At 65.8% G+C, this 25631-nt stretch overlaps 1 protein-coding gene across 10 annotated transcripts; it reads left to right on the top strand.

Moving 5' to 3' along the window:
• Positions 1 to 201: 201 nt before the first annotated feature.
• GRIN1 (glutamate ionotropic receptor NMDA type subunit 1) lies at positions 202 to 25630 on the top strand. 10 transcript variants are annotated; one of them, XM_081103784.1, is made up of 21 exons: positions 203 to 553; positions 2714 to 2848; positions 6613 to 6789; positions 8628 to 8690; positions 9431 to 9531; positions 13894 to 14015; positions 14099 to 14273; positions 15816 to 15960; positions 16058 to 16141; positions 18210 to 18351; positions 18428 to 18555; positions 19240 to 19404; positions 19486 to 19604; positions 19715 to 19827; positions 19922 to 20070; positions 20164 to 20321; positions 20534 to 20695; positions 20934 to 21043; positions 21148 to 21293; positions 22499 to 22609; positions 24849 to 25630. In XM_081103784.1, exons 1-21 carry the CDS (start codon positions 296 to 298, stop codon positions 24915 to 24917), a joined length of 2832 nt encoding a protein of 943 aa, XP_080959910.1. In that variant the 5' UTR covers positions 203 to 295; the 3' UTR covers positions 24918 to 25630. The 10 variants fall into 10 exon arrangements, with proteins under 10 accessions (XP_080959912.1, XP_080959910.1, XP_080959908.1 ...); XM_081103782.1 differs by having other exon boundaries at positions 24487 to 25630; XM_081103786.1 differs by lacking the exon at positions 22499 to 22609 and having other exon boundaries at positions 202 to 553; positions 24487 to 25630.
• Position 25631: the final 1 nt, after the last annotated feature.

Here is a 25631-nt window from a genome sequence, read left to right as displayed (position 1 = left end):
GCCGCCGCCGCGTCAGGATCCGCACCGGCCTCGGCGCGCGAGGCGGCGGGAGCCTCCCCGGACCCGCGTCAGCACCGCGGACAGCGCCCGCCGCTGAGCCTGAACCCGCGAGCGCCCAGGACGGTCCCCTCCGGCCGAGGGCTCGGGGCCCCCTTGCCTCGCGAGGACGCCCTGGGCTTGAGGCTCCCGGGGACCTGGCGCCCCCCGCCCGCGGGGTCGGGTGCGCGCAGGCCGGCCGGGGCGCCCCGCTGGGGCCGGGGATGCGCCGAGGGCCCCGCGCCCGCGCCGCCCGCCCATGAGCACGATGCGTCTGCTCACGCTCGCCCTGCTCTTCTCCTGCTCCTTCGCCCGCGGCGCCTGCGACCCCAAGATCGTGAACATCGGCGCGGTGCTGAGCACGCGGAAGCACGAGCAGGTGTTCCGCGAGGCCGTGAACCAGGCCAACAAGCGCCACGGCGCCTGGAAGATCCAGCTCAACGCCACCTCCGTCACCCACAAGCCCAACGCCATCCAGATGGCCCTGTCGGTGTGCGAGGACCTCATCTCCAGCCAGGTGCGCCCCGCCCGCCGCCAGCTCCCCCTCCCACCCCCACCTCCTCCAGCCCCTCTGCGTCCCAGCTCCATCCACCTTCCAGCCCTTCTCCTTCTCGCGCGGAGAGGACCCCCATCGGCTGCCTCCCGCCGGAGAGGGCTGGATTCATCGGCAGCCAGAGCCCCATCTGGGCACTGACTGGGCACCTGCCACCGTGGCCAGTGACCCCTCAGAAGGGCTCCAGGCCCTGACCAGCGTGTGCAGCCGTGTGACAAGCATTTGGTGTGTGTGTGTGTGTGGCCGGGAGGTGGGGGGGGCTCCGGGTCGCAGCAGAGGCGCCGTCCCAGGCACAAGAAGCAGGATGGTGCCCGGGGCATCATTGTTCCGGCTTCTCGTCCTCCCTCCCTTCCTCCCCCGCCTCTGCCACAGGTCTGCCTGTTTTGGGAAATGCCAGGTGCTGGAGGGCAGGAGCGGGGCTGGGGGCGGGGGAGGCAGCGGGCACAGCAGGGGAGCCAGGCAGCCAGGCTGCGGGGGAGGACACGACTCAGGGTGGCGCGCTGGGAGCCATCCGCCGGGCACGGGCGCTGAATGCCAATGAGGCCGCGGGTTCGCCGCATTGCAGCCCTTTATGTAAGAGCAGGGCCTCCTCTGGACCCTGCCTCCTACACACCCGTGTCTGCAGGGGGCAGGGACTCACACCAGCTCACATCGCAGGGCACACTCATTGCACACTCGCATCACCTGCCCCCACGCCAAGCCGCAGACACACGCACGCATGCGCCACACGCTGCTTGGCACACGCAAACACCTGCTCACACACGCCAGGCTCAGGGACCCTCCACATGTCCGTTAAACACAGGCGTTGGGGTACAGTGTGCACACGCATCCCTGGCAAACGCTCCCAAACACCCTCATGTCACGCACACACAGGCTGATGCCAACACTGACCGGGCACCTCTGGTGCAATGGGGGGGGGGGAGGGCCAGGGACTGGGGGCCAGTCCCAGCAGCTCACCTGCCCAAGCCGTGCCAGAGCTGTGCTAGAAACCTCCCTCCCTCCCTCCCTCATGGCCACTCCCACGCCCCCCCGGGGGCGCTCCTTCCGTCACTCGCTCTGTGCAGGAGGCGGGGGGAGCAGTCAGGGGTCCAGGTGGGGCCCTTTATGGGGGTCACCCCTGCAGCTCACAATTTTGCTGTCTGGGCACTGTCTCCCCAGAGAACAGCCAGCCCCATGCGCCGAGGTGACAGCAATCGCTGTCCCTCGCTGAGCACGCCCCGTGGGCCAGGTGAGCCCACGGCCGCCGCTGCCTGCATGGGGGCCAGTGCACACCACCCTTCCGCTCACAGAAGCAGGGGCCTGTGTGGCTCAGAGAGGGGAAGGCAGAGCTGGGACAGGCACAGGCCCTTCACGTATTTATTTATTTCCGTTTCAGAGAGGAAAGGAGAGAGAGAAACATCAATGATGAGAGAGAATCATCCATCGGCTGCCTCCTGCACGCCCCAGTGGGGATCGAGCCCACGACCCAGGCCTCTGCCCCGACCAAGAATCGAACCTCGACCTCCTGGTTCATAGGTCGACGCTCAACCCCTGAGCCACGCCGGCCGGGCAACACGGGTCCTTCTCATGTGAGGACAGCGTGGAGCCGCCCAGCCGTCTGCCCCCCTCCCCGACCCCTGAGCCTGGGCACTGGGTCTCGTTCAAACTGAGGGAGCCCAGCTGCCCCTGGAGGCCTCGGGGAGCTCCTCACCCGGCCCCTCAGTGGTGCTCGGCCCCTGGAGCGCCAGCCCTGAGCCGGATGAGGGACAGGGTGTGGGATGGCTCTCCGCCCCGTCCGGGACCAGCCGCCTCCCAGCACACTCTGGGGGTGACTTCTCCCTCCCTCTCAGCACACACTGGAGGCGGCCCCTGCAGTGTGAGGGCGGCCAGAGGCCTGGGGAGGGGGCGGTGTGAGCCAGGGCCTGTCGCCTCCCTGTGTGTCTTCAGCGCCACCCCAGCCTGGCTCTGCCTCTGCCTCACCCCTGTGATTTGTTGATATCAGAGGGTGGTTCTGGGTCCTGCCTGGTGGGTGTGCACCCCGTGCTGTGCCCACAGATGGCGCCCCCGGCCCTCCCCCTGCTGGCCATGGCCCCGGCTCAGGGCCCGGCCACCCACACGCAAGCTGACGCTGTCCTTCACCCACAGGTCTACGCCATCCTCGTCAGCCACCCCCCGACTCCCAATGAGCACTTCACCCCCACCCCCGTCTCCTACACCGCCGGCTTCTACCGCATCCCCGTGCTGGGGCTGACCACCCGCATGTCCATCTACTCAGACAAGGTGAGCCTCACCCTGAGGCCCACGGCGCCCAGGGCTCCCACGGCGCCACGCCCAGGGCCATGGCAGCTGCCTGCGGGGGGACACGGCAGGTGCTCAGACCAGGGGCCCAGGCTCACGGAACACAGGGTGATACACGAGCACATGCAGCTGTGCAAGCTCACACACCCACACCCACACACACTCAGTCTATCACACGCACACTCACCCATGCAATGCACAGCAATGCACATGCACACACACTCACACCAGCACATGCTCACACACCCACACCCACAAACACTCAGTCTATCACACGCACACTCACCCATGCAATGCACAGCAATGCGCACACACACACACTCACGGGTACAACCAAATCCACAGTCTCTCACACCTGCACACACCCACACTCACGGGTACAACCAAATCCACAGTCTCTCACACCTGCACACACCCACACTCACACACATCCACACGCATGCTCACACCAGCACATGCTCACACACATCCACATGCACGCTCACACCAGCACATGCTCATAAACTCAAAGTCACACCAGCACATGCTCATACACTCACACGCACATGCACACTCACACGCACGCTCACACCAGCACATGCTCACACACACACATCCACATGCACGCTCACACTGGCACATGCTCATATACTCAAAGTCACACCTGAACCTGCTCAAAACACTCACACACACGCTCACATGCACACTCACACTCATGTACACTCATGCACATGCTCACACCAGCACAGGCTCATACACTCACACTTACATGCACACTCACACCAGCACAGGCTCATACACTCACACTCACATGCACACTCACACACACACTCACACTCACACACACACTCACACATGCACACTCACACCAGCACACACACACACTCACACTCACACTCATGTACACTCATGCACATGCTCACACCAGCACAGGCTCATACACTCACACTCACATGCACACTCACACCAGCACACTCACACACACACACTCACATGCACACTCATACTCACGCACATGCTCACACCAGCACAGGCTCATACACTCACACTCACGTGCACACTCACACCAGCACACTCACACACACACTCACACTCACATGCACACTCACACACACACTCACACTCACACGCACACGCACACACACTCACATGCACACGCACACTCACGCTCACACCAGCACAGGCTCATACACTCACACTCACATGCACACTCACACACACACTCACACTCACACACACACTCACACATGCACACTCACACCAGCACACTCACACACACTCACACTCACACTCATGTACACTCATGCACATGCTCACACCAGCACAGGCTCATACACTCACACTCACATGCACACTCACACCAGCACACTCACACACACACACTCACATGCACACTCATACTCACGCACATGCTCACACCAGCACAGGCTCATACACTCACACTCACGTGCACACTCACACCAGCACACTCACACACACACTCACACTCACATGCACACTCACACACACACTCACACTCACACGCACACGCACACACACTCACATGCACACTCACACTCACGCTCACACCAGCACAGGCTCATACACTCACACTCACATGCACACACACACACTCACACTCACATGCACACACACACTCACACTCACATGCACACTCACTCACACTCACATGCACACTCACACACACACTCACACTCACATGCACACTCACACTCACACATGTGCTCACACCAGCACAGGCTCATACACTCACACTCACATGCACACTCACACTCACGCACATGCTCACACCAGCACAGGCTCATACACTCACACTGACACACCCGGCGGAAGGCTGGCTGAGAGGGTCAGACACCATAGCCCGGAAGCAGAGGTCCCTGGACTGTGGGAGGTGGGGCTCCTTCCCTGCCTCCTCGTCCCCGGGCACCAGCCTCCAGCTGCAGAGAGGAGAAACACCTCTGGGGAGGAGGGGGGGGAGGGGGGAGGGAGAGGGAGAGGAGGGATGGGGGCCGGCTCCCAGGGCACAAGCCCCGCCCACCACATGCCCCAAGCCCAGATCCAGACCGTGGCCCCCTCTCTGGTCCAGCGTGAGGCCAGCGTCATGGCCACGTCTCCAGCTGCCCCGGCCCCACTCCTGGTCCCAATGTGCAGCCAAGCGGTGCCTGACATGGGCTGGAGGCCTGGCTCGGCCCCACTCCGAGACCCCAGCTGCCACCGTGCCGCCCTGGGCCTGGTGCATGCCGGACAGAGGCAACGGCGCTCTGGTTCCTTTCATAACCCTCCCTGGAGGATTCCCCTCCCCACTGATGTCCAGAGAGAGTAGGAGGAGAGAGGAGGGGGCGAGCGGGAACCACCCACGTGAGAGCCACACGCTGCTTGGCTGCCTCCCGCACCCCTCTCTCCCGGCCGGGACCCTGCAACTCAGGTCCACGCCCATGACTGATAATTGGACCCAAGACCCTTGGATCCGTGGGCCAAAGCTCTAACCAGTTGGCCAAACCAGCGAGGGCCGAAGGGCCATTTCTTTTTTTTTTTTAAGTATATTTTTATTAATCTCAGAAAGGAAGGGAGAGGGAGAGAGAGATAGAAACATCCATGATGAGAAAGAATCATTGATCAGCTGCTTCCTGCACTGGGCATTGAGCCACAACCAGGGCATGTACCCTGACCAGGAATTGAACCCAGGACGTCTTGGTCTGTGGGCCGATGCTCTAACCACTGGGACGACCAACAGGGCTGAAGGGGCATTCCTGCACTGGGGCTCCAAGGCACTGCCCCAGGCCACAAGGGGGAGCAGGTGGAAAACAATCTCGAGGTCTCAGAGGACCACAAGCTGGGTGGGTCACAGAGACACCAATGGGGCTGCCAGTGCTGCCTGGACAGACCGGGACCCGGCTGAGAAGGGGGAGCCCCTTCCCTCTTCCCTCCCTGGAGATCCTGAGCCGGCGAGTCAGGCAGGGCAGGGCCAGCAGGCACAGCCTCCCCAATAGATCCCAGTCGCCTGACGTTGGGAAGGCCCCGGGAAAGCCCCAGTGGGGATCGTCGAGAGGCCGAATGTCAGGGGGCACTATATATATACTAGAGGCTCAGCACATGAAATTCGTGCACTGGGGGAGGGAGTTCCTCAGCCCAGCCTGCACCCTCTCGCAGTCCGGGAGCCCTCGGGGGATGTCCGACTGCCGAGGAGGTGGGCGAGGCAGCCGTGAGCCCGGCTTCTGGCTGAGTGGAGCGCCCCCTGTGGGAGCGCACTGACCACCAGAGGGCAGCTTCTGCGTGGAGCGTCTGCCCCCTGGTGGTCAGTGCGCATCTTAGGGACTGGTCGTTCCGCCATTCGGTCGATTTGCATATTAGCCTTTTATAATATAGGATATTATTGATTTCAGAGAGGAAGGGAGAGAAACATCAATGATGAGAGAGAATTATGGATCAGCTGCCTCCTGCACACCCCACACTGGGGATCAAACCCACAACCTGGGCACGTGTCCTGTCCGGGAATTGAACCCTGACCTCCTGGTTCATAGGTTGGTGCTCAACCCCTGAGCCACGCCACCCGGAGTCGGGCTTGGGGAGCACTTTCTGAGCCCAAGTCGTCCAGTGGCGGCAGCTGGTTGGCTGTGGGGAGGTGGGGTGCTCACCCCCCGACACACCTGCCGGCACCGTGGGGGTGCTGCTGGGCACGTGCGGCCGGTGCCGGAGGAGGGAGGAGGGAGGAGGGAGGAGCAGGGGGAGCCGCACCCTCACCCGCCCGCCCGCCCGCCCGCCCGCAGAGCATCCACCTGAGCTTCCTGCGCACCGTGCCGCCCTACTCCCACCAGTCCAGCGTCTGGTTCGAGATGATGCGCGTCTACAGCTGGAACCACATCATCCTGCTGGTCAGCGACGACCACGAGGGCCGCGCCGCGCAGAAGCGGCTGGAGACGCTGCTGGAGGAGCGCGAGTCCAAGGTGGGCGCGGGCGGGCGCTGCCCGCCGTCTCTCTCTCCATCCTGCATGGCCAGCACACCTCGTCCGGCGCCCGCCCCGGCCTGTCCTCGGCTCATTTCACTCGCTTTTGCCATTTAGTCCAAATCTCCTTTGTGTCCGTCCCTGCGGGCGAGGCAGGACCACCTGGAGCTCCGCAAACACCCCGCCCCGCCCGCCCTTCCTGGGTCCACTGCCCGTCGCCGGCTGGACCCTCCCTCCTGCCCCTGCGGTTCGCCCCAGCCACTCTCAGAACTTGGGGCGCTCCTGCCCCCTCCCCAGGGGCCTCCCCCAGGGCGCCCTGCTCAGGGATGGCCTCGTATGCCACACCCCTCCCAAAGGGCCCCCTACCTCCCTGCTGCCACCCACTCATGTCCCCTCCCTCCACTCTCCGCAGCCGGACCTCACAGCGCCATCGCCCTCCCCAGACCCCTGTCCCCGGGCACAAGCCACCCCAACCCCCACCAGGACCCCAGCCCCCTCGTCTCACCTCCCCCCACAGGGCTGGCTCCGCCTGGAGACCAAAGTGACACCTGCTTCTGGGGTACACTGACCCCAGCCCCGCCCCCACGCTGCAGGGCTGCGGAGAGACAAGAGCAGCAATCTCTGGGGGTCCAGGTGACCCCCATCTCTTCACTGCCTGCCCACTGCCAGCTGGCACTCACCAGAGGCCCAGGGGAGGCTGCCCCAGCGCAGAGCCTGGCCCTCAGCGCTGGGCCCCGGCCCGGGGGGTGGAGGCCAAGCTGGGCAGAGAGGGAGGGAGGCAGACAGGGAGGGAGGCAGGCCAGGGGTTGGGGGAGCATGTTCCCTGCGAGTCGGAGAGGGCGTCACAGGCTTAGTGCCAACCCCGGGCCCCGGGCGCCAGAGACCCTGAAGGAATAGTGGGTGCTGGTGGGGGTTGAAGCCAGAGAGTGGACCCAGAGGGCCTGGGGGCTCCTATTGTGGGGATCGGCTGAGGCTGGGAGGAAGGGCTGGCTGCCAGGGCCTTGGGGGACCCCCAAGACAGCGCCCCACACCTGGCAGGCAGGTCCTCCGGGCGAGCCCACCAGGGCCACACACACTCACATGCCCGGGGCACACTCACACTCATCAGACACCCCCCACACCAGCCACGCGTGCCCACCCTCACAGGCCCACCCAGTCACTCCACACCTCCCACCAGACCCTCCCCTCCGGCCGCCGGGCACGCGGGCACCTCACTCACCAGCTCACACACATGTGCCCGTGTACACACACACACACACACACACACACACACACACACCCGCCCTGTGGCTGACGCAGGCTCACGCTCCCAGGCACGTGCCTGCCACCCCTGTGCACACGTGTACACAAACACCTCTCGCTCTCCAGAGGGCAGTGGGTGTGTGCACCCCAGTCAGCGAGCACAGAACACGGACCCCTTAGAACGGCCCACGGGAGGGTGCGGGAGGGGGGCTGTCAGGGCAGGGCCCGGGGAGAGGCGGCTCACCCCCCACTCAGGACTGACATGGGGCACAGCAGGTGCATGGCGGGGGGCGGGGTGGCAGGGGGGCCCCCAACGGGATCCGTGCGGCATGGGCGGGAACAGGGACGCCCTTTCTCCCACGCATGACTGATTTCGAGAGCACAGCTCCGTGGCCGGAGCCTCGGTGGCCCCGGGCCCCGCCCCCAGCACCGCCCCGGCCCCGCCCCGCCCCGGGCCCAGGTGTTTGCGAGCTCCAGGTACGTGCCCATCTGCAGACGCCCGAGGAGGTGGTGTGATTGCTTTAGCGCCGTCATTTTCAACCGTTTATAATCTTCTTCTGTGTCTGCATATTTTCTCTGTGCACATTATTCATCAGAGTAAAAAAAGGAACTATGACAACCTCGACCAACTGTCCTATGACAACAAGCGCGGACCCAAGGTATATATGCATGGACTGCACGCCACCCACCGCAGGGGCCGGCCCGGCGCCTCGCAGAGGCCGTCTCCGGCCAGGCCAGGCGAGCGCAGGCCGAGCAGTGAGGAGAGCGAGGTCAGAGAGGCAGCCGCAGGCAGGAGAGGGCAGGAGCGGCCGCGTGGGTCCCCGGCCGGCCCGTCGCCGCGGCCGGGCCTGCGTGAGAGCGGCCGCTGCCGGAGGAGCCGCCTCGGGAGGTGCATGCGAATCTCTGGGACCCCCGGGGTTTCCTCGCGGAACCCAGGAGGGAGCCCGTCCGTCCAGCCGCCCGCCTGCCTGCTGGGGTCCGGGCCACTCTGCAGGGGCCTGTGGATCGGGCCTGAGAGGAGCTCCCGAGGTTTGGGCCAAGCCCGCCCCATCTCTGCTCCCAGTTGCATTCCAAACCTCGTCCAGGCTCCGTCCGCTGCACGCTCTCTGCGTCTCGGCCCACCCGGTTGCATGCTCGGCGCACAGAGGACCAAGTGACAGGTGGAGAGAGAGGTCCGAGAGCAGGCGCGGCGCAGGCCGGCGAGCAGGCGCAGGAAGGACGAGCGAGGCCAGGCCAGGCCAGGCGGCAGGAAGGCGAGTGGACAGGGCAGGTGGCAGGTGCAGGCCGGGCAGCCCTAGCGGAGCTGCCTCGGAGTCCTAGTGGCTGCGGCCCAACTCTCGCCCCTGAGGCGCTGTGTCCCCGGCCCGGCCACCGGCTAACGCTCCTGCTCACACCACAGGCGGAGAAGGTGCTGCAGTTTGACCCGGGGACCAAGAACGTGACGGCCCTGCTGATGGAGGCGCGGGAGCTGGAGGCCCGGGTCATCATCCTCTCCGCCAGGTGAGGCTGGGCGGCCCCTCCCCCACTGCACCCCGGGCTGCCCCTGGGCGGGGCTGAGGGCACCTTTGCGCCTCAGCTTCCCAAGTGCCCTTGCCAAAGAGAGCCCCTCCACGGGGGCCTGGTGACCTGGGGACCTGGCCACCTGGCAGGTGGGGCGCCCTCTCTCCGTCCATCCTTCCTGCCTTCTCCCTCCCTTCCCCGGTCACCACTGCCACCGCCCTGAGCTGGGCTTTGGGGTGGGGTATGGATAAGCTCCTGCCCTTCGGAAGGCCGATGGGGTAACACTGCACTCTGGAACTGGACTCAGGGAGGGGCCCTGAGGATGGCGTGTCCGGTGAGCCCAGGCGGGAAGGCCCGCGGCAGGGACAGGCCTGGAGCGGTTGGAGGCGGCGGCCGGGGAGGGGGCATTAGGGACAGTGAACCAGGCTGTCCTTGCAGGGCCCGGCCCCACACCTCCCCCTCAGGGACCAGCCGACAGTAACAATCTCCCCATTTGCCAGTGGCTGGGCCTCCTGGGGAGGGAAAGTCCAGGCCCCCAGAAGAGCCCAGGGGCCGCCAGGAGCGTGTGCTGGGCCCATCCGCTGCCTGCCTCGCGCAGAAGCTCCTGGGCTCCCGTCCAGGGCAGAAAAGCAGCAGGGCCATCGGCCCAGAGGCGCGCCCCACAGCTGCTGCCTGCAGGAGCGTGTGAGGCGCAGGCGGGGGGTGTTTGCACACTCAGTCAGCACACCTCGGGCACAGAGCCAGGTGCCCGCTGCCCAGGCAGGTCACAGGGCAGGACCGACCAGGGCTCCGGGGCTCGGAAGCAGAAGCAGCTCACTCGCACCCACAGAGGTGCAAAAAGAGGGTGCTAACCCCCCCCCCGTCTTACAGTGCGAACATGGGTCTCAGAGTCACGAGTGACTTGTCCACGCTGACCTTCCAAGCCTGGGCCCCGTGGGGAGGGCTTCGAGAAGGGTTTAAAGACCCGCCAGGCAAAGCCAAGAGGGCACACAGCCCCTCCCTGAGGAAACCCACCTAGAGCAAGCCCAACCTGGACCTAGCTACCCAGGACAAGCCCCGCCCAGGGAGAGTCCCGCCCAGGGAAAGCCCCGCCCAGGGAAAGCCCCGCCCAGGACAAGCCCCACCCCAGAGAAGCCCCGCCCAGGACAAACCCCACCCAGGACAAGCCCCGCCCAGGACAAGCCCCGCCCAGGGAGAGTCCCGCCCAGGACAAGCCCCGCCCAGGGAGAGTCCTGCCCAGGACAAGCCCCGCCCAGGGAGAGTCCCGCCCAGGACAAGCCCCGCCCAGGGAGAGTCCGCACAGGACAAGCCCTGCCCAGAGAGAGTCCCGCCCAGGACAAGCCCCGCCCAGGGAGAGTCCAGCCCAGGACAAGCCCCGCCCAGAGAAAGCCCCGCCCAGGGAAAGCCCCGCCCAGGGAAAGCCCCGCCTAGGACAAGCCCCGCCCAGGACAAGCCCCACCCAGGACAAGCCCCGCCCAGGACAAGCCCCGCCCAGGACAAGCCCCGCCCAGGACAAACCCCACCCAGGACAAGCCCCGCCCAGGACAAGCCCTGCCCAGGGAAAGCCCCGCCCAGAACAAGCCCCGCCCAGGGCGAGTCGTGCCCAGAGTAAGCCCCGCCTGGACCCCCTCCTTTATTTCCCTGTTGGTAACACTTCTCACTGGTCACAGGCTGGAGGCAGATCGGGAGGCTGTGGTGGGTGGAGAGTGGCTGGGTGGGTGCACCAATGGGCAGACAGGCCAGTGGACAGGCGACTAGATCAGGCCCTTCATCCAGGACAGAGCAAACCAAGGAAGCCGTGACCCCAAAACACAGCTGTTCAACAGTGGTGCACGTGTGCAAAGGCCAAGGTCGCACCCACCTAGGCCTCCCCATCCACACACTGTAATCAGAGTGGCCACCAGGACACGAGCCAGAGGGCCACAGGCAAAGCCAATCGCCGGAACCCCACCCAGGTCCCAGCGGGGGCGGGGGGTGGTCTTCGCCACTGTTTCCCCTCTGGTCACTGGGACCCTGCCCACGCCCTGCAGGCATGGAAGGGGACGGCTCAGACACGCCCTGAGAGGGTCTTGTCCTGTGTCACTGGCCCCAGGGTCAAGGACCAGTTTGCCAGATGTGGCTCCGACAAAGGTCCGCCCAGAGAAGGGGACATGGGCACAGCGGACAGTGGCACATGCACTACACACATAGAGCCACGCACGGGAACTATGTGCACACCACACGCATGCAAGCACACACCCTATACACCACATGTACATACATTATATGCACACCACACACACACACACCTATGTGCACACACATACGTGCATGTGTGCACAGGAACAACACATTCACATGATTGTCACACATGCACACCGTGTTTTCTCACACACTGCACATGCACATACATATAAACACAGCATGCACACATGTATACATGTGCACACATCACATGCACACACCTATAGACATGTGTATCTGCAATATACACATCATATTTAATGCATGCATATGCTCACACACCGGCACCATATAGACACCATCACATGTGCACACAAGATATTGCATGTGTGCGTATGCAGGCACATTGCACACAAGTGAATACATAGACACACAGTCATGTGCACACCTATATGCAAGTACATGCATGTACTCCATGGTAGCACACACATGTGTGCATGCTGTGTGCATGATCACATAGACCATACCACATGCTACCTATATGCATACACCCCTCACAGGCAGGTACACTGCCCACCAAGGCTCAGCACTCACAGCAACCACCACCCACCAGCACCCTCGTGAACCCACCCAGGCCAGGCCTCTGGGCTGGCAGGAGTGGCAGGGTCCCTCCCCTCACACGCTGGCCTCTTTGGAGCAGAGGCCAGTCCCACCGCAGAGGGCAGACCAGCCCCAGCGCCCTCAGCCCCAGAAGCCCAGCGGCAAGGCTGTCCCCTGGGCAGTGCCAGCGCCAGTCTTCTTGACCCTGGCACTCCAACCGGACACATTTTGGCTCCTGCTTCCTGCATTTTGTAGAGAAACCTCATCAAGCCAATCTTACTTTTTGTTTTTTACCAATTCTCTACCAAGTGCAGAGAATTCAGTTCCAAACATTCCTTCTCTGCCTGGGACTGTTCTTGCCGCAGTCGGCTGTCTCCATGAGCCAGTGTGATGGCGCGGCCAGGCTTGTCTACAGCTGCTTTCCTGATGCACCATTTACTCGATGCCAGCTTAGAGTGTCATTCCACCTGCCCGGCACAGGCCCTGCCAGGCGTTGCGGGCACCCGCGCCCCGACAGGCACAGTTTGTTTTTGCCGGTGATCGTGGCTGAATGCTCTGGTTTAGGCCACAGTGAGACGCCGCCCTGCTCGGCGTTGCTCCCATCGGGCGCTACTGTTGTCATTGAGAGCGAAGGCTTTCAGACCTTCACCAGCTAATCCTTGAGGAAATCCGGGCAGACCCCTTCGGCAGCCTAGGGCCACCTCGGTTTCCAGGGTCAGCCATGGGACAACAGCTCAGCCCTCGGGCATCTGTCCACCCCCTTTGCACCCGCTGCCCACGTACAGGAAGCACAGTGCCCGCCATGGGCCAGGTCCATGGGGATGAGGACGCCCCGAGGTCTCAGGAGCACGTGTGCCCCCAGGCGTGGCCCGTGCTCTGCCTGGCCAGTGGTCCCGCCCCCGGTGGCAGGCAGGGCACGGCTGCTTGCTCAGACTCCGGAAGGGAGCAGCAGCCCTCCTGTTCGCTGTGGCTTCCGCTGCGCTGTTCAGGGCAGTTCCCAGGCCCTGGGTCCCCCCCCCCCCCCGCCCCCCAGCACCCGACCAACCTGGAGAGCCCCGGCCCCTCACTCCAGTGCGGCCACGGGAGCCAGAGGTCGTGCGGCTTGTTCAGGAGGTCACAGGAGCAGGGGCACCCGAGTGAACGGTTCAGGCACAGGCCTGACTCAGCCGCTCAGCACCACTCACGTGCCCGGGGTGCCTCAGGTTCCCCTCCTGACGCAGGGATAGCAGTAATGTCTGCCCGCTGTGCAGCTCTTAGAACAGTGCCCCCTAGCGGGTGGCTGAGCGAGCAATAGAAAATGATCCATTGCCACCCTGGCTCCCCTGACCCTGCTGGGCAAGGGCAGGGGGCCAGCAAGAGCGGCCTGGGGAGCTCTAGGGTCTGCGCCTCACCTCTCTGGGGCCCCCTGGCCCAGATACGGGCTGGGGGGGGGGGCAGGGCTGGCCCCATCGCCCTGCGGCCTTCCAGGCCCCTCTCCAGGGGAGCGGTTGGGGGAGGGGCAGGGACAGGAGGAGGACCTAGGAACCGAGAGGAGCCGCCCGCCAGCCTCGGGTCGGGGAGGGCGGGAGTCCCGGCCCGTCACCCCCCTCTGCCCCACAGCGAGGACGACGCTGCCACCGTGTACCGCGCCGCCGCGATGCTGAACATGACCGGGTCAGGGTACGTGTGGCTGGTGGGGGAGCGCGAGATCTCCGGGAACGCCCTGCGCTACGCCCCGGACGGTGAGTGCTGCGCCCCTCTGGCCCCGGCGGGTGGGGTTCCCACACGGGGTTCCTCACGGGCTCTAAGCCCTCGCTCGCCCCAGGCATCATCGGGCTGCAGCTCATCAACGGCAAGAACGAGTCCGCCCACATCAGCGACGCGGTGGGCGTGGTGGCCCAGGCGGTGCACGAGCTCCTGGAGAAGGAGAACATCACCGACCCGCCGCGGGGCTGCGTGGGCAACACCAACATCTGGAAAACCGGGCCGCTCTTCAAGAGGTGGGCGGGGCCTCTGAGTGGGCGGGGCTGCTCTTTGAGATATGGGCGGGGCCTCTCTGAGTGGGCGTGGCCGCTCTGGAGCGGGACAGGGCTCTTAGGAGGTGGAAGTAGCGGCTCTTCGGCTGGTCCAGCTCAGCCGGCTGCCCACAAGCTACAGACACAGTCACCTACCCCAGGTCCCTCTGTCCCCACTCCTCCCCTCCACCCCCTGCTCCCCTGTTATAATCATTCCCCCCCATTTCCCACACACACCACGGCCCTGTCGCTGCCTCCACAGCTCCTGCCCCCAGCTTTTAACACTGCAACCAACCCTGAAACCCCACCCCACTCCCCGGGTGGCTGACAGCCTGCAGCAGGTGGGGACCGGGCGCTTCCAGGGACCCAGGCGTTCAGACAAGGAACCAGGGATGGCACCCGAACCTGCAGAGAGGCCACAGGCCCAAGCAGAAAGCCGCAGTGGGCAGGAGTAAACTCGCGGCCCTCAGGTGGGCAGGCCCAGCCCATCACTAGGTCCCACCCCCTGAGTAGCAAGCACTGAGCTGCACACGCAGAGCCACAGCCCACCGTGTCCACAGCAGGAGCACACACAGCTGCAGATGTAGGGCATATGTACACGCGTGCACACACATGTGCAGACTCAGAGGCATGAAGCACACATGCCACACGCACGTGCATGGGTTGCATACCAAGGATCACGTGTGCACACCGATGGCCCCGCTGGGTATGCCACATGCACACGCAGACAGGACCTCACCCTGTGTCCTTTCTGGCAGTAAAGTGAGGACAGGGCTATGAGGATAGAATGTCCGAGCCCACAGAGAACCCTCAGCACCGGGCTGGCTCGAGGAGCTGCTCTGCGGCCGTGGTGTGCTGTCCACCAGGTGCAGGCAGACCTGCGCGCCACCCGCTGGATTCACAGCTCCAGGGTCTGCGGGACTGGGGCAGCAGCTAGGAGCCGCTAGGCTAGGCTCAGGCTGCGCGGGAGGCGGGGTCAGGCTGCTCGGGAGGCGGGGTCAGGCTGCTCGGGAGGCGGGGTCAGGCCGCGCGGGAGGCGGGGTCAGGCTGCTCGGGAGGCGGAGTCAGGCCGCGCGGGAGGTGGGGTCAGGCTGCTCGGGAGGCGGGGTCAGGCCGCGCGATAGGCGGGGTCAGGCCGCGCGGGAGGCGGGGTCAGGCCGCACAGGAGGCGGGGTCAGGCCGCGCGGGAGGCGGGGTCAGGCCGCGCGGGAGGCGGGGTCAGGCCGCACGGGAGGCGGGGTCAGGCCGCGCGGGAGGCGGGGTCAGGCCGCTCGGGAGGCGGGGTCAGGCCGCGCGGGAGGCGGGGTCAGGCCGCGCGGGAGGCGGGGTCAGGCCGCTCGGGAGGCGGGGTCAGGCCGCGCGGGAGGCGGGGTCAGGCTGCTCGGGAGGCGGGGTCAGGCCGCGCGGGAGGCGGGGTCAGGCCGCGCGGGAGGCGGGGTCAGGTCGCACGGGAGGTGGGGTCAGGCCGCGAGGGAGGCTGGGGATGGAGGCCCCCAGCAGTCAAGTGGAACCCACGCTGCCCCCCAGAGTGCTGATGTCTTCCAAGTACGCGGAAGGGGTGACGGGACGCGTGGAGTTCAATGAGGACGGTGACCGGAAGTTCGCCAACTACAGCATCATGAACCTGCAGAACCGCAAGCTGGTGCAAGTGGGCATCTACAACGGCACCCATGTAGGTGGGGGTCATGAGGGGGTGGGGGCTGGGGCCTTAGGGTCCTGGGGCCAAGACCCCTGCGTGGCCACCCTCCATCTCATACTCCCACCCCCAGGTCATCCCCAACGACCGGAAGATCATCTGGCCGGGCGGAGAGACAGAGAAACCCCGAGGGTACCAGATGTCCACCAGGCTGAAGGTGGGGCCCGCCGCCCCGCCCAGCACCCTCACCCTGGACACTCCCTCCACCCCTCAGACCCAGAGGAGGGCACAGGGCGGCCAACAAAGTGCCCAAAGGAAGTGGGGACTGGACAGCACCTGGCCGCCAGCACACACCTGGCTCTGCACAGGGAGCCCAGAGGCAGGGGGGAGGGGGGGCTGCCAGCCCCCACCCCGTGGCTCTCTCCCCACTTAAATCCGGGGAAGCTGTGAGGGACAGGACTTCTCTGAGGACGAGCTGCTGGGGGACACAGGGCAGAGGGGTGGCACCCTGTGGGCTTCATGCAGCCTTAGCTCTCTGTCCGAGCTCTGGTGCCAGGGCTGCCACCTCCACACTCCTCATCTCCCCTGTGGGAGAGCCTCGCCAGCCCCACGCCAGCTTCCTGCCACACCCGGTCACACTGTCCTTTCCACCCTGGCCTCCCTGTGGGGGCCACTCCCCCCGGGACTCTCCCTGGGCCTCTGGGCGCTCCCCCCCCCCCCCCACGGCTTCATCCCTCACAGCTTCATCCCTCACAGCTGCCCTTCCTTGGCCTGATGCTACCCAGAGACTTTGGGCTCGTTCCTGGGCCCTTCCCTCCTGCGAGGCTCTCCTGAAGGTCCAATTTTTAAATATGTCTTTATTGAGTTCAGAGAGGAAGGGAGAGGGAGAGATATAAACATCGATGATGAGAATCATTGATCAGCTGCCTCCTGCACGCCCCCTACTGGGGATCAAGCCTGCAACCCAGGCATGTGCCCTTGACTGAAATCGAACCCAGAACCCTTCAGGAGCAGGCCGACGCTATATCCGCTGAGCAACACCAGCCAGGGCCAGGCCAGTGTTTTAGATCACCAACCACCTCCTCCCAGTGTCCCAGGCCCTGCCCTCGGCCCTGCCTGTGTCCTGGGCCCACCCACAGGGCCTCTCACCCGAGCCCTTGGCCAGCACCCGACTGAGGGCACACCCTCCTCTGTAGGCCGAGTGGGCTTCCCCTGAAGTCCAGGCACCACGTGCTGGAAAGTCTGAAAACACCAATGGTCAGATGGTCCCACCTGGGCTGCCAGCTTTTTACTTTTTTCCCCACTGATTTTCACTTATTTATTTTAAATATGTTCTTAGTAGTTTTAGAGAGCGAGGAAGGGGGAGAGGGAGAAACATCCATCTGTTGCCTCCTGTGTGCACCCCGACCCAGGACGAACCCCAGCCTGGGTGTGCCCTCACCGGGAATGGAAGCAGCAGCATCTCGGTGATTGGGACCAACTGAGCCGCACCAGCCAGGGCTCCGCTGACTTTTAAAAAGCACAAACATGTATTGCTGTTTAAGAAAAAAACACGGTGAAAGTTTAAAAACTCACCAGGCTCCTTCAGGGACTCGCAATCCCCTGGGGGAAAGCCAATGCTGCCCTTGGCCCTGAGGCTAGGCTCCGCTTCAATATCGCCCCCCCCCAACCCGGATCTGCCCTCCCCACCCCCAGCCCACAAGCCCCTGAAGGGAGGGGAGGGGCGAGCCCAGCCTGAGCCCCAGTGAGCCCCCGGGGAAGAGGCAGGCATGGGAGCGAGGGTGGCGTCAGCAGGGGACACAGGGAGGGAGGATGGATGACCAGACAAGGCCCGCCGCCGGGGAGGCTGAGCAGTCAGACCAGGGACTGGGGCCCTGGGTCCGGTGCCGGCTCTGAGGGGAGGTCAGGGACAGCACCCTGTCCTCATGGGGCAGGCTCTGGGATGGGACAGGAGTTCCTCATCCCTGAGGGGTCAGAGACCGTGCCCAGGACAGACTGGACATCCCAGCGGTTCTTTACGGAGGGAGCGACGTGTGAGCCGAGACCCAAAGGGCAAGCGGCCAAGAGCAGGCGATGTTTTAGGCCGGGTGCCTTCTGGGTGCTGAACCTGGGCCCCTCCTGAGCGCAGCGGGGAGGTGACTGGTGGCCCCAGAGAGAGCAGCAGCAGGAGGGGAAACGTCAGGGTCTGGGATTCGGAGGCGCTGAGAAGAGGACAGCGCCGCCCCGCCCACCCTCCCGCGGCCGCCGAGGGCAGTGGTCCAGACCCGGTCTCCGCCTCCCCCCAGATCGTGACGATCCACCAGGAGCCCTTCGTGTATGTCAAGCCCACGCTGAGCGACGGCACGTGCAAGGAGGAGTCCACCGTCAACGGGGACCCTGTCAAGAAAGTGATCTGCACGGGGCCCAACGACACCTCGCCGGGCAGCCGTGAGCGGGGGCCGGGGGGCACCGGGGCCGGGCCGCTCGGAGGGGAGCCGGGGGTCACCGCCCTTCCTCCCCGCAGCGCGTCACACGGTGCCTCAGTGCTGCTACGGCTTCTGCATCGACCTGCTCATCAAGCTGGCGCGGACCATGAACTTCACCTACGAGGTGCACCTGGTGGCCGACGGCAAGTTCGGCACGCAGGAGCGGGTACGCGGGCCGCGGGGGGCGCGGGGGCGCGGGGGGCGCGCAGGACCTTCCGGGTGCAAAGGGTCTTGCTACGGGTAGGGTCGTGAGTGGGCGGGGCCTTCCGTCTGGGCGGAGCCAGGAGTCGACAGAACCTTCCTATTGGGCAGAGTCTGTAGTGGGCGGGACCTCTCTATTGGGCGGAGACTGGAGTGGGCGGGACCTCCCTGTTGGGAGGAGTCTTGAGCGAGGGGGGGCCTTCAGATTGGGCGGAGCCAGGAGTCGACAGAACCTTCCTATTGGGTGGAATCTGGAGGGCCCTCTATATTGGGCGGAGTCAGGAGTCGACAGAACCTTCCTATTGGGCAGAATCTGTAGTGGGCGGGACCTCTCTATTGGGCGGAGACTGGAGTGGGCGGGACCTCCATGTTGGGCGGAGTCTTGAGCGAGGGGGGCCTTCAGATTGGGCGGAGTCAGGAATCGACAGAACCTTCCTATTGGGCGGAATCTGGAGTGGGCGGGAACCTCTATATTGGGCGGAGTCAGGAGTCGACAGAACCTTCCTATCGGGCGGAATCTGGAGTGGGCGCGACCTCCTGTTGGGCGGAGTCTGGAGCGGGCGACCAGGAGGTGCACTAGGGCGGGAGCCTGACTCGCGAGTGGGGCCAGTGGCGCCCGCACCCCCACCGGCGGCTGTGTCCCCCACAGGTGAACAACAGCAATAAGAAGGAGTGGAACGGGATGATGGGCGAGCTGCTCAGCGGTCAGGCGGACATGATCGTGGCCCCACTGACCATCAACAATGAGCGCGCACAGTACATCGAGTTCTCCAAGCCCTTCAAGTACCAGGGCCTGACCATTCTGGTCAAGAAGGTAGGCAGGGGCCCCGGGCAGGAGGGAGGGGGGTCCTGGGAGGCCCCCGCGACGCTGACGCTGTCGCGCGCCCGCCCGCAGGAGATCCCGCGGAGCACGCTGGACTCGTTCATGCAGCCCTTCCAGAGCACGCTGTGGCTGCTGGTGGGGCTGTCGGTGCACGTGGTGGCCGTCATGCTGTACCTGCTGGACCGCTTCAGGTGAGCGCGGCCGGGGGCCGGACCCTCCACCTGCGGGGCGGGCGGAGCGGGCGAGGGCGGGGCGGGGCTGCCTCTCCCGCCCTCTCCCGCCCGCGCTCTGCGCCCCGCAGTCCCTTCGGCCGGTTCAAGGTGAACAGCGAGGAGGAGGAGGAGGACGCGCTGACCCTGTCTTCCGCCATGTGGTTCTCCTGGGGCGTCCTGCTAAACTCGGGCATCGGCGAAGGTGAGGCTGTCAGGCCCCGCCCCGCTCCGCCCGCCGGGTCCTGCGCCGCCGCCCTCCCACCGCCCCGCGCATCGCTGACGGTCTCTGCCCACAGGCGCCCCCCGAAGTTTCTCCGCGCGCATCCTGGGCATGGTGTGGGCCGGCTTCGCCATGATCATCGTGGCCTCCTATACCGCCAACCTGGCGGCCTTCCTGGTCCTGGACCGGCCCGAGGAGCGCATCACAGGCATCAACGACCCGCGGGTGAGGCCAGCCTCCCGGGGGCGGAGGCGGGAGGTCAGCGGGGGTCGCCGAGGGTGGCTGGGGTGCAGCCGCGAGCCCGCCTCTGACCCGCAGCTGAGGAACCCCTCGGACAAGTTCATCTACGCGACGGTGAAGCAGAGCTCGGTGGACATCTACTTCCGGCGGCAGGTGGAGCTGAGCACCATGTACCGGCACATGGAGAAGCACAACTACGAGAGCGCGGCCGAGGCCATCCAGGCCGTGCGGGACAAGTGAGGGGCGGGGCCGTGCGGGACACGTGGGGGCGGACTGGACCAGCAGGCGTCCACCCTTAAAGGAAAAGCGAGGGTCCCAGCGGGTGGGAACCATGGGGTGGGGACAGATAGGGGGCTCAGGCTGGCGGGACGGCATGCGATCGTGCGGGTCGAGGGTCGAGGGTCGCCCGACTGTGCGGGGCTCCCGTGACGCCCGCCCCTGCCTGCAGCAAACTGCACGCCTTCATCTGGGACTCGGCGGTGCTGGAGTTCGAGGCCTCGCAGAAGTGCGACCTGGTGACCACGGGCGAGCTGTTCTTCCGCTCCGGCTTCGGCATCGGGATGCGCAAGGACAGCCCCTGGAAGCAGAACGTCTCCCTGTCCATCCTCAAGTGAGTCAGCCTCGCCTGCGCCCCTCCTCGCTCTCCGAGAGCCGCCTCCTCCGATCCCGAGCAGAGGCGGCCCCGCCCAGGCCCCGCCCCAACTCGCCCAGGCCCCGCCCCAACTCGCCCAGGCCCCGCCCCAACTCGCCCAGGCCCCGCCCCGCCCCCAACTCGCTCAGGCCCCGCCCCCAACTCGCTCAGGCCCCGCCCCGCCCCGGCTCCAGCCCCACTGCTGCCTGCCCACCAGGTCCCACGAGAACGGCTTCATGGAAGATCTGGACAAGACGTGGGTGCGGTACCAGGAGTGTGACTCGCGCAGCAATGCCCCTGCTACTCTCACCTTCGAGAACATGGCAGGTGGGTCTCCCCGCTTCCCCTGAGCGTCCCTGGAGACACTGGAGGGGGTCCCCCCGGGCGGCAGCCCAGCCAGCCAACATTGAGGCACGGGGCCTGGCCCACAGGGGTCTTCATGCTCGTGGCCGGGGGCATCGTGGCGGGGATCTTCCTCATCTTCATCGAAATCGCTTACAAGCGACACAAGGATGCGCGCCGGAAGCAGATGCAGCTGGCCTTCGCCGCGGTGAACGTGTGGAGAAAGAACCTGCAGGTAGGGCGGCCACCCCCCGAGGCCTGGTGCCCACGGCCCAGCCCGGCCCCAGCCCTCCTCCATCCCCACAGGCCGGCGCGCTGGCCCTGGCTCCCGGAGCCCGTGGGAGCAGGCCTGGAGCTAGGAGCCACAGCCAGGGGCAGCGTCGGTAGGGGGCCACCTGCAGGTGGCTGCCCACTGCCAAGCCAGGCCGAGGGAGGCCGCGTGCCCTGCTCCAAGCCTCTGCCTGGCCTCTCTGTCTCCAGAGTCGCCCGCCAGCGCCCATCCCATAGGAAGGCAAACTGAGGCAGGGTAAGACAGGGACCCACCTGGGTGTAGCACGTGAGTCTAAGACGCATCTGCCCTCTCCGCCCTCGCCGCCCGCACCCCTCCTCAGCACCCCGGGCCTCCTTCCTGCTGCCTGCTATGTCCTGTGCTCCATAGGGGTCCAGCTGGCCCTGCCTTTGCCCAGGCCGCGTCTGTGGGAGTTTGCTGCCAGCAGGGGGCAGGCTGCGTGAGGGGCAGCCATGCCCACCTGGGGCGGGGCAGGCAGTGGGGCTGGCAGAGGCCGTGGCTCCTGCCCACGGTCCAAGGTCAGTCTGTGCATCTCTTCTCTTTCTCTGGGTGCCTCCCCAGAGTCTGTGTCCTGGGGTGAAGCTGGCAGAGCAGAGAGGGAGGGCCTTGGGGGGTGGTTGCTGGAGCCCCCCCACCTCTCATCTGCCCCCTCTTGCTCTTAGGACCCGGTCGCTGCTCTGACTGGCGGGCACAGGGCCAGCCTGGCCATCAGACCCGAGGCCAGGGTCCCGGGAGCTGCCTCTGTCTATCGCTCCAATCCATCTGGACGCCACCTTTGGCCCCGCGGCCCCTTCCTGAATCTTGCTGGGCCCTCGGGGGTCAGGATGGCCGGCGAGCCTGAGGGGCAGGTCCTCCCGTGCTCCGAGGGCCCCTCCTCCTGGGACACCTGAGAGCCAGGGAGCCAGGCGACCTCCCAGGAAGAGAGCCACACGGGACCCCCCAAGTCTAGCCCCAGCACGAGGAAGGTCAGGCCCGACCCGGGCAGGAGCTGAGGCCGCCTGCGCGGGTCCGGCTCTGGGTCCGGTGGCCCGGTGCAAGGAGGCTGGCAGGAGCAGGGCCTGAGCGGCCGGCCAGCGGCCCCCAAGGAGCAGGCGAGGGCAGGTGTGGCCGTCCCCCTTAGCTGTCTAATCGCTTATACATATTCATTTTAGGATAGAAAGAGTGGTAGAGCAGAGCCCGACCCTAAAAAGAAAGCCACATTTAGGGCTATCACCTCCACCCTGGCTTCCAGCTTCAAGAGACGTAGGTCCTCCAAAGACACGGTAAGGGGAAGAACGCGCAGTCCCGTCTCCGACTCTTCTCTCGCCCCTGCGTGTCTGTGTCCCGTGCATCAGGCGTGCCCTCCCCCTCCTCTCATCCCACCCTACCCACCCCATCCCAGCCGCTGTGGCCTCTGCCCTCATCTCGACCCACTCAGCACACTAGGTCTCGCTCTCTCTCTCTCTCTCTCTCTCTCTCTGGGCCCCACTCAGGGCCTCTCCCCCGCTGGCCCTCACGGGTCCTCGTCCCCATGTGTCTCTGCGTTAGTCCCCCCATGCCATGACGCCACGAGCCATCTGGAAGCTGTGTCATGTTGTTGGTCAGCCAGTCAGCCTCACCGTCTTGGGGCCACGCCCGGGGCCCTGGGAGCCCAGAGCCGCCTGGTCCGGGGCTCCTCACACCTCAGGTGGCCGCACCGCCTCACTGTCACATCCGTTTCTCGGTCTCTCCCGGGGGCCCGCTGCCCTCGACTTCCGTGGAGGGGTGGCTGTGACGTCCATCCGCCCATCTGTCTGGCTGCCGGCCCTGCCACCCAGACACCTGTCTCACCTGTCTCACCAGAGCCATGCCTGTTGCATCCCTCCATGTGGTCTCTGTGTGGGCGGCTGGGGGCGGGGCCTGGCTCCCTCTGGGTGGACGGTTGGGGCCTGGAGTTGGCACAGGCCCCAGCCACCGGGGACCCTCAGGCAGGTAGTGGCTTGGACCAGAGCGGGCAGCTCCCACCCCAGGCGGAGCAGGGGCCCCGCAGGAGGCGTACCGGCTGCCCCCAGAGAGTCTGAGGATGGGTGGGGTGGGCTCCAGAGCGTGGGGCACAGAGGCCCCCAGACAGAGGCCAGGAAGGGAAGGCCTCCCTGGGGACCTGCCCTTCAGCTCCAGACCCACAGGCCACGTCAGAGCCGGGCCTTCTGCCTGAACCCAGGGCTCCCTGCCCTCCCGCCTTGGGCATCTTGTCCCCGCAAACTCTGCGCATTTGGACCAAAAGTTTCCCAAACGGACCCAGTCTTGCTAGGCACACCCTGGTCCCAGGTGGGAAGGGAGCCGTGCAGGGACTGAGCCCACAGGAGCTTGCTCCAAGGTGGCAGTGGGTTGGCACCCTGCCCCCTGCACGGGATGAGGGGCAGGCCCCCAGGACACAGCCAGGGCGTGGCACAATGTGAATTCAAGGTGAAGCCACCAGAGGGCACCAACCCCCCATGAGGCTCGTCTGCTCCTCTTCCCCAGGGGCTGGGTGCAGGGCTGGTGGGTAGATAGCGAGTCGGTGGGGCTGGAGCGCAGGCTGGGCTGCCCAAGCCAGGGGCACCACCAGGCGAGCAGGGAGAGGAGGGGGGTGCGCAGTCCAGAGGTGCAGGTGTCCCCCACAGACAGCACGCTGGGAAGGCAGCTGCAAGGAGCACAAAAGTCCCACAGGCGATGGCTGCTTTTGGTGGGCGTCACTGAGTCCTGCTCCCCCGCCCCCACTCAGAGCAGGCAGGCTCCCCCCACCTGGTTCAGGTGCAGCTCAGAGACTCACAGGGCCTTTCCGGACACACTCCCGTAGGAGGCCTCACCCGAGCCTCCCTGGGCATCAGGGACACCCCCCCAGGCCAGCTCTGGCCCCCTGTGGCATCTGGGCCTGGCCCTTCGCTGCCGGGGTGACTGGGGAGACCGGGTGGGCGGGAGGGGGAGGGCAGCCCAGCTCCCACTCGGCTACGGGCTGGGCACCTGCTCGGAGGGAGGCCTGGGCGGGGGGCTCTGTTGGGATGGGGGGTCGGTCCGGCTGCTGAGATCCTCTGCCCCTGTCTTGTGGCCGGTCCGGGCCAGGGTGGCACTGGGCGCTCAGGGCTGGGGTCCCTGGTGGCCGCGGGGCCAGCGGGTATTGATTGTTGGTTCTTATTTATAGAGCACCGGGGGTGGACGCGGCGCTTTGCAAAACCAAAAAGACACAGTGCTGCCGCGACGCGCTATTGAGAGGGAGGAGGGCCAGCTGCAGATGTGTGCCCGTCATAGGGAGAGCTGAGACGCCCTGCCCGCCCTCCTCTGCCCCCCTCCCCCGCAGACAGACAGACAGACGGACGGGACAGCGGCCTGGCCCACGCAGAGTCCCGGAGCACGACGGGGTCCGGGGGAGGAGCACCCTCAGCCTCCCCCAGGCCGCGCCCGCCTGCCCGCCGCCCGGCCGGCTGGTCCACCCGTCCAGGCCCCGCGTGTGCCCCCGAGTGCCGGGCTAACGGGCCGCCTTGTCTGTGTATTTCTATTTTGCAGCAGTACCATCCCACTGATATCACGGGCCCGCTCAACCTCTCAGATCCCTCGGTCAGCACCGTGGTGTGAGGCCCCCGGAGGCGCCCACCTGCCCATTAGCCCGGCCAAGGACACTGATGGGTCCTGCTGCTCGGGAAGCCCTGAGGGAAGCCCACACGCCCGAGACTGCCCGCCCGGCCTCCTGCCCGTCCGTCCGCCCCGCTGGACCAGGCGCGCCAGAGCTGAGCTGGCTGGGCAGAGGCAGGGCCTGGGTCTGAGCAGGGAGAGGGGCGCACCTGGCCCCAGGCAGAGAGGCTGGGAGCAGAGACCGAGCCCCCTTCCTCCCCAGCCACGCCCAGTGCCCCAGTGGGGGCCTGTGGCCCCTGGCGGCTCCTAGCAGCCTCGGCTCCACCCTCTCCTCTTCTGACCTCCCCCTTCTCCTTTGGACCCCTTTTGCCAATCGGCCCTGCCCTTCCCCGACTGCAGACCCCGACTCCCCAGCTGGCAGCCCTTCCCTGGGGCTCCCGCTGCCTCCGACCTGCTCCTCCAGACTGACTGCGCCTCCCTTCGCCGCCTCCGGCATGCAGCCCAGGACGGCTTCCCATCGCTGGCTCGGGGCTGCCCTCAGCCCTGTCCGCCACTTTGTACAGGCCCAGACGTCCGTGTCCCAGTGCGCGCGTGCCTTCCCCTGCAGCCTGTGCGCGGATGCGCGCTGACCCTCCCCCCAGAGCCCGGAGCGCAGCGCACCGCTCCCCCGACCAGTGTGTGCAGTGATGATGCCTAAAAGAATGCCACGAACAGCTC

This window comes from Myotis nattereri (assembly GCF_964212035.1).
Source record: "Myotis nattereri genome assembly, chromosome: 12".
In the NCBI taxonomy this organism is placed as follows: domain Eukaryota; kingdom Metazoa; phylum Chordata; class Mammalia; order Chiroptera; family Vespertilionidae; genus Myotis; species Myotis nattereri.
The sequence above is the reverse complement of the archived record's forward strand: the minus strand, read 5'-3'. Positions and strand labels throughout refer to the sequence as shown.

Bases quoted from the DNA above. Each gene is read 5' to 3' on its own strand.
- GRIN1 (XM_081103782.1), top strand. From the start codon at position 296: ATGAGCACGATGCGTCTGCTCACGCTCGCCCTGCTCTTCTCCTGCTCC. The intron at 18,352-18,427 runs GTGAGCGGGGGC...TCCTCCCCGCAG, and splicing joins CGACACCTCGCCGGGCAGCC to CGCGTCACACGGTGCCTCAG. The intron at 22,610-24,486 runs GTAAGGGGAAGA...TCTTATTTATAG, and splicing joins GTAGGTCCTCCAAAGACACG to AGCACCGGGGGTGGACGCGG.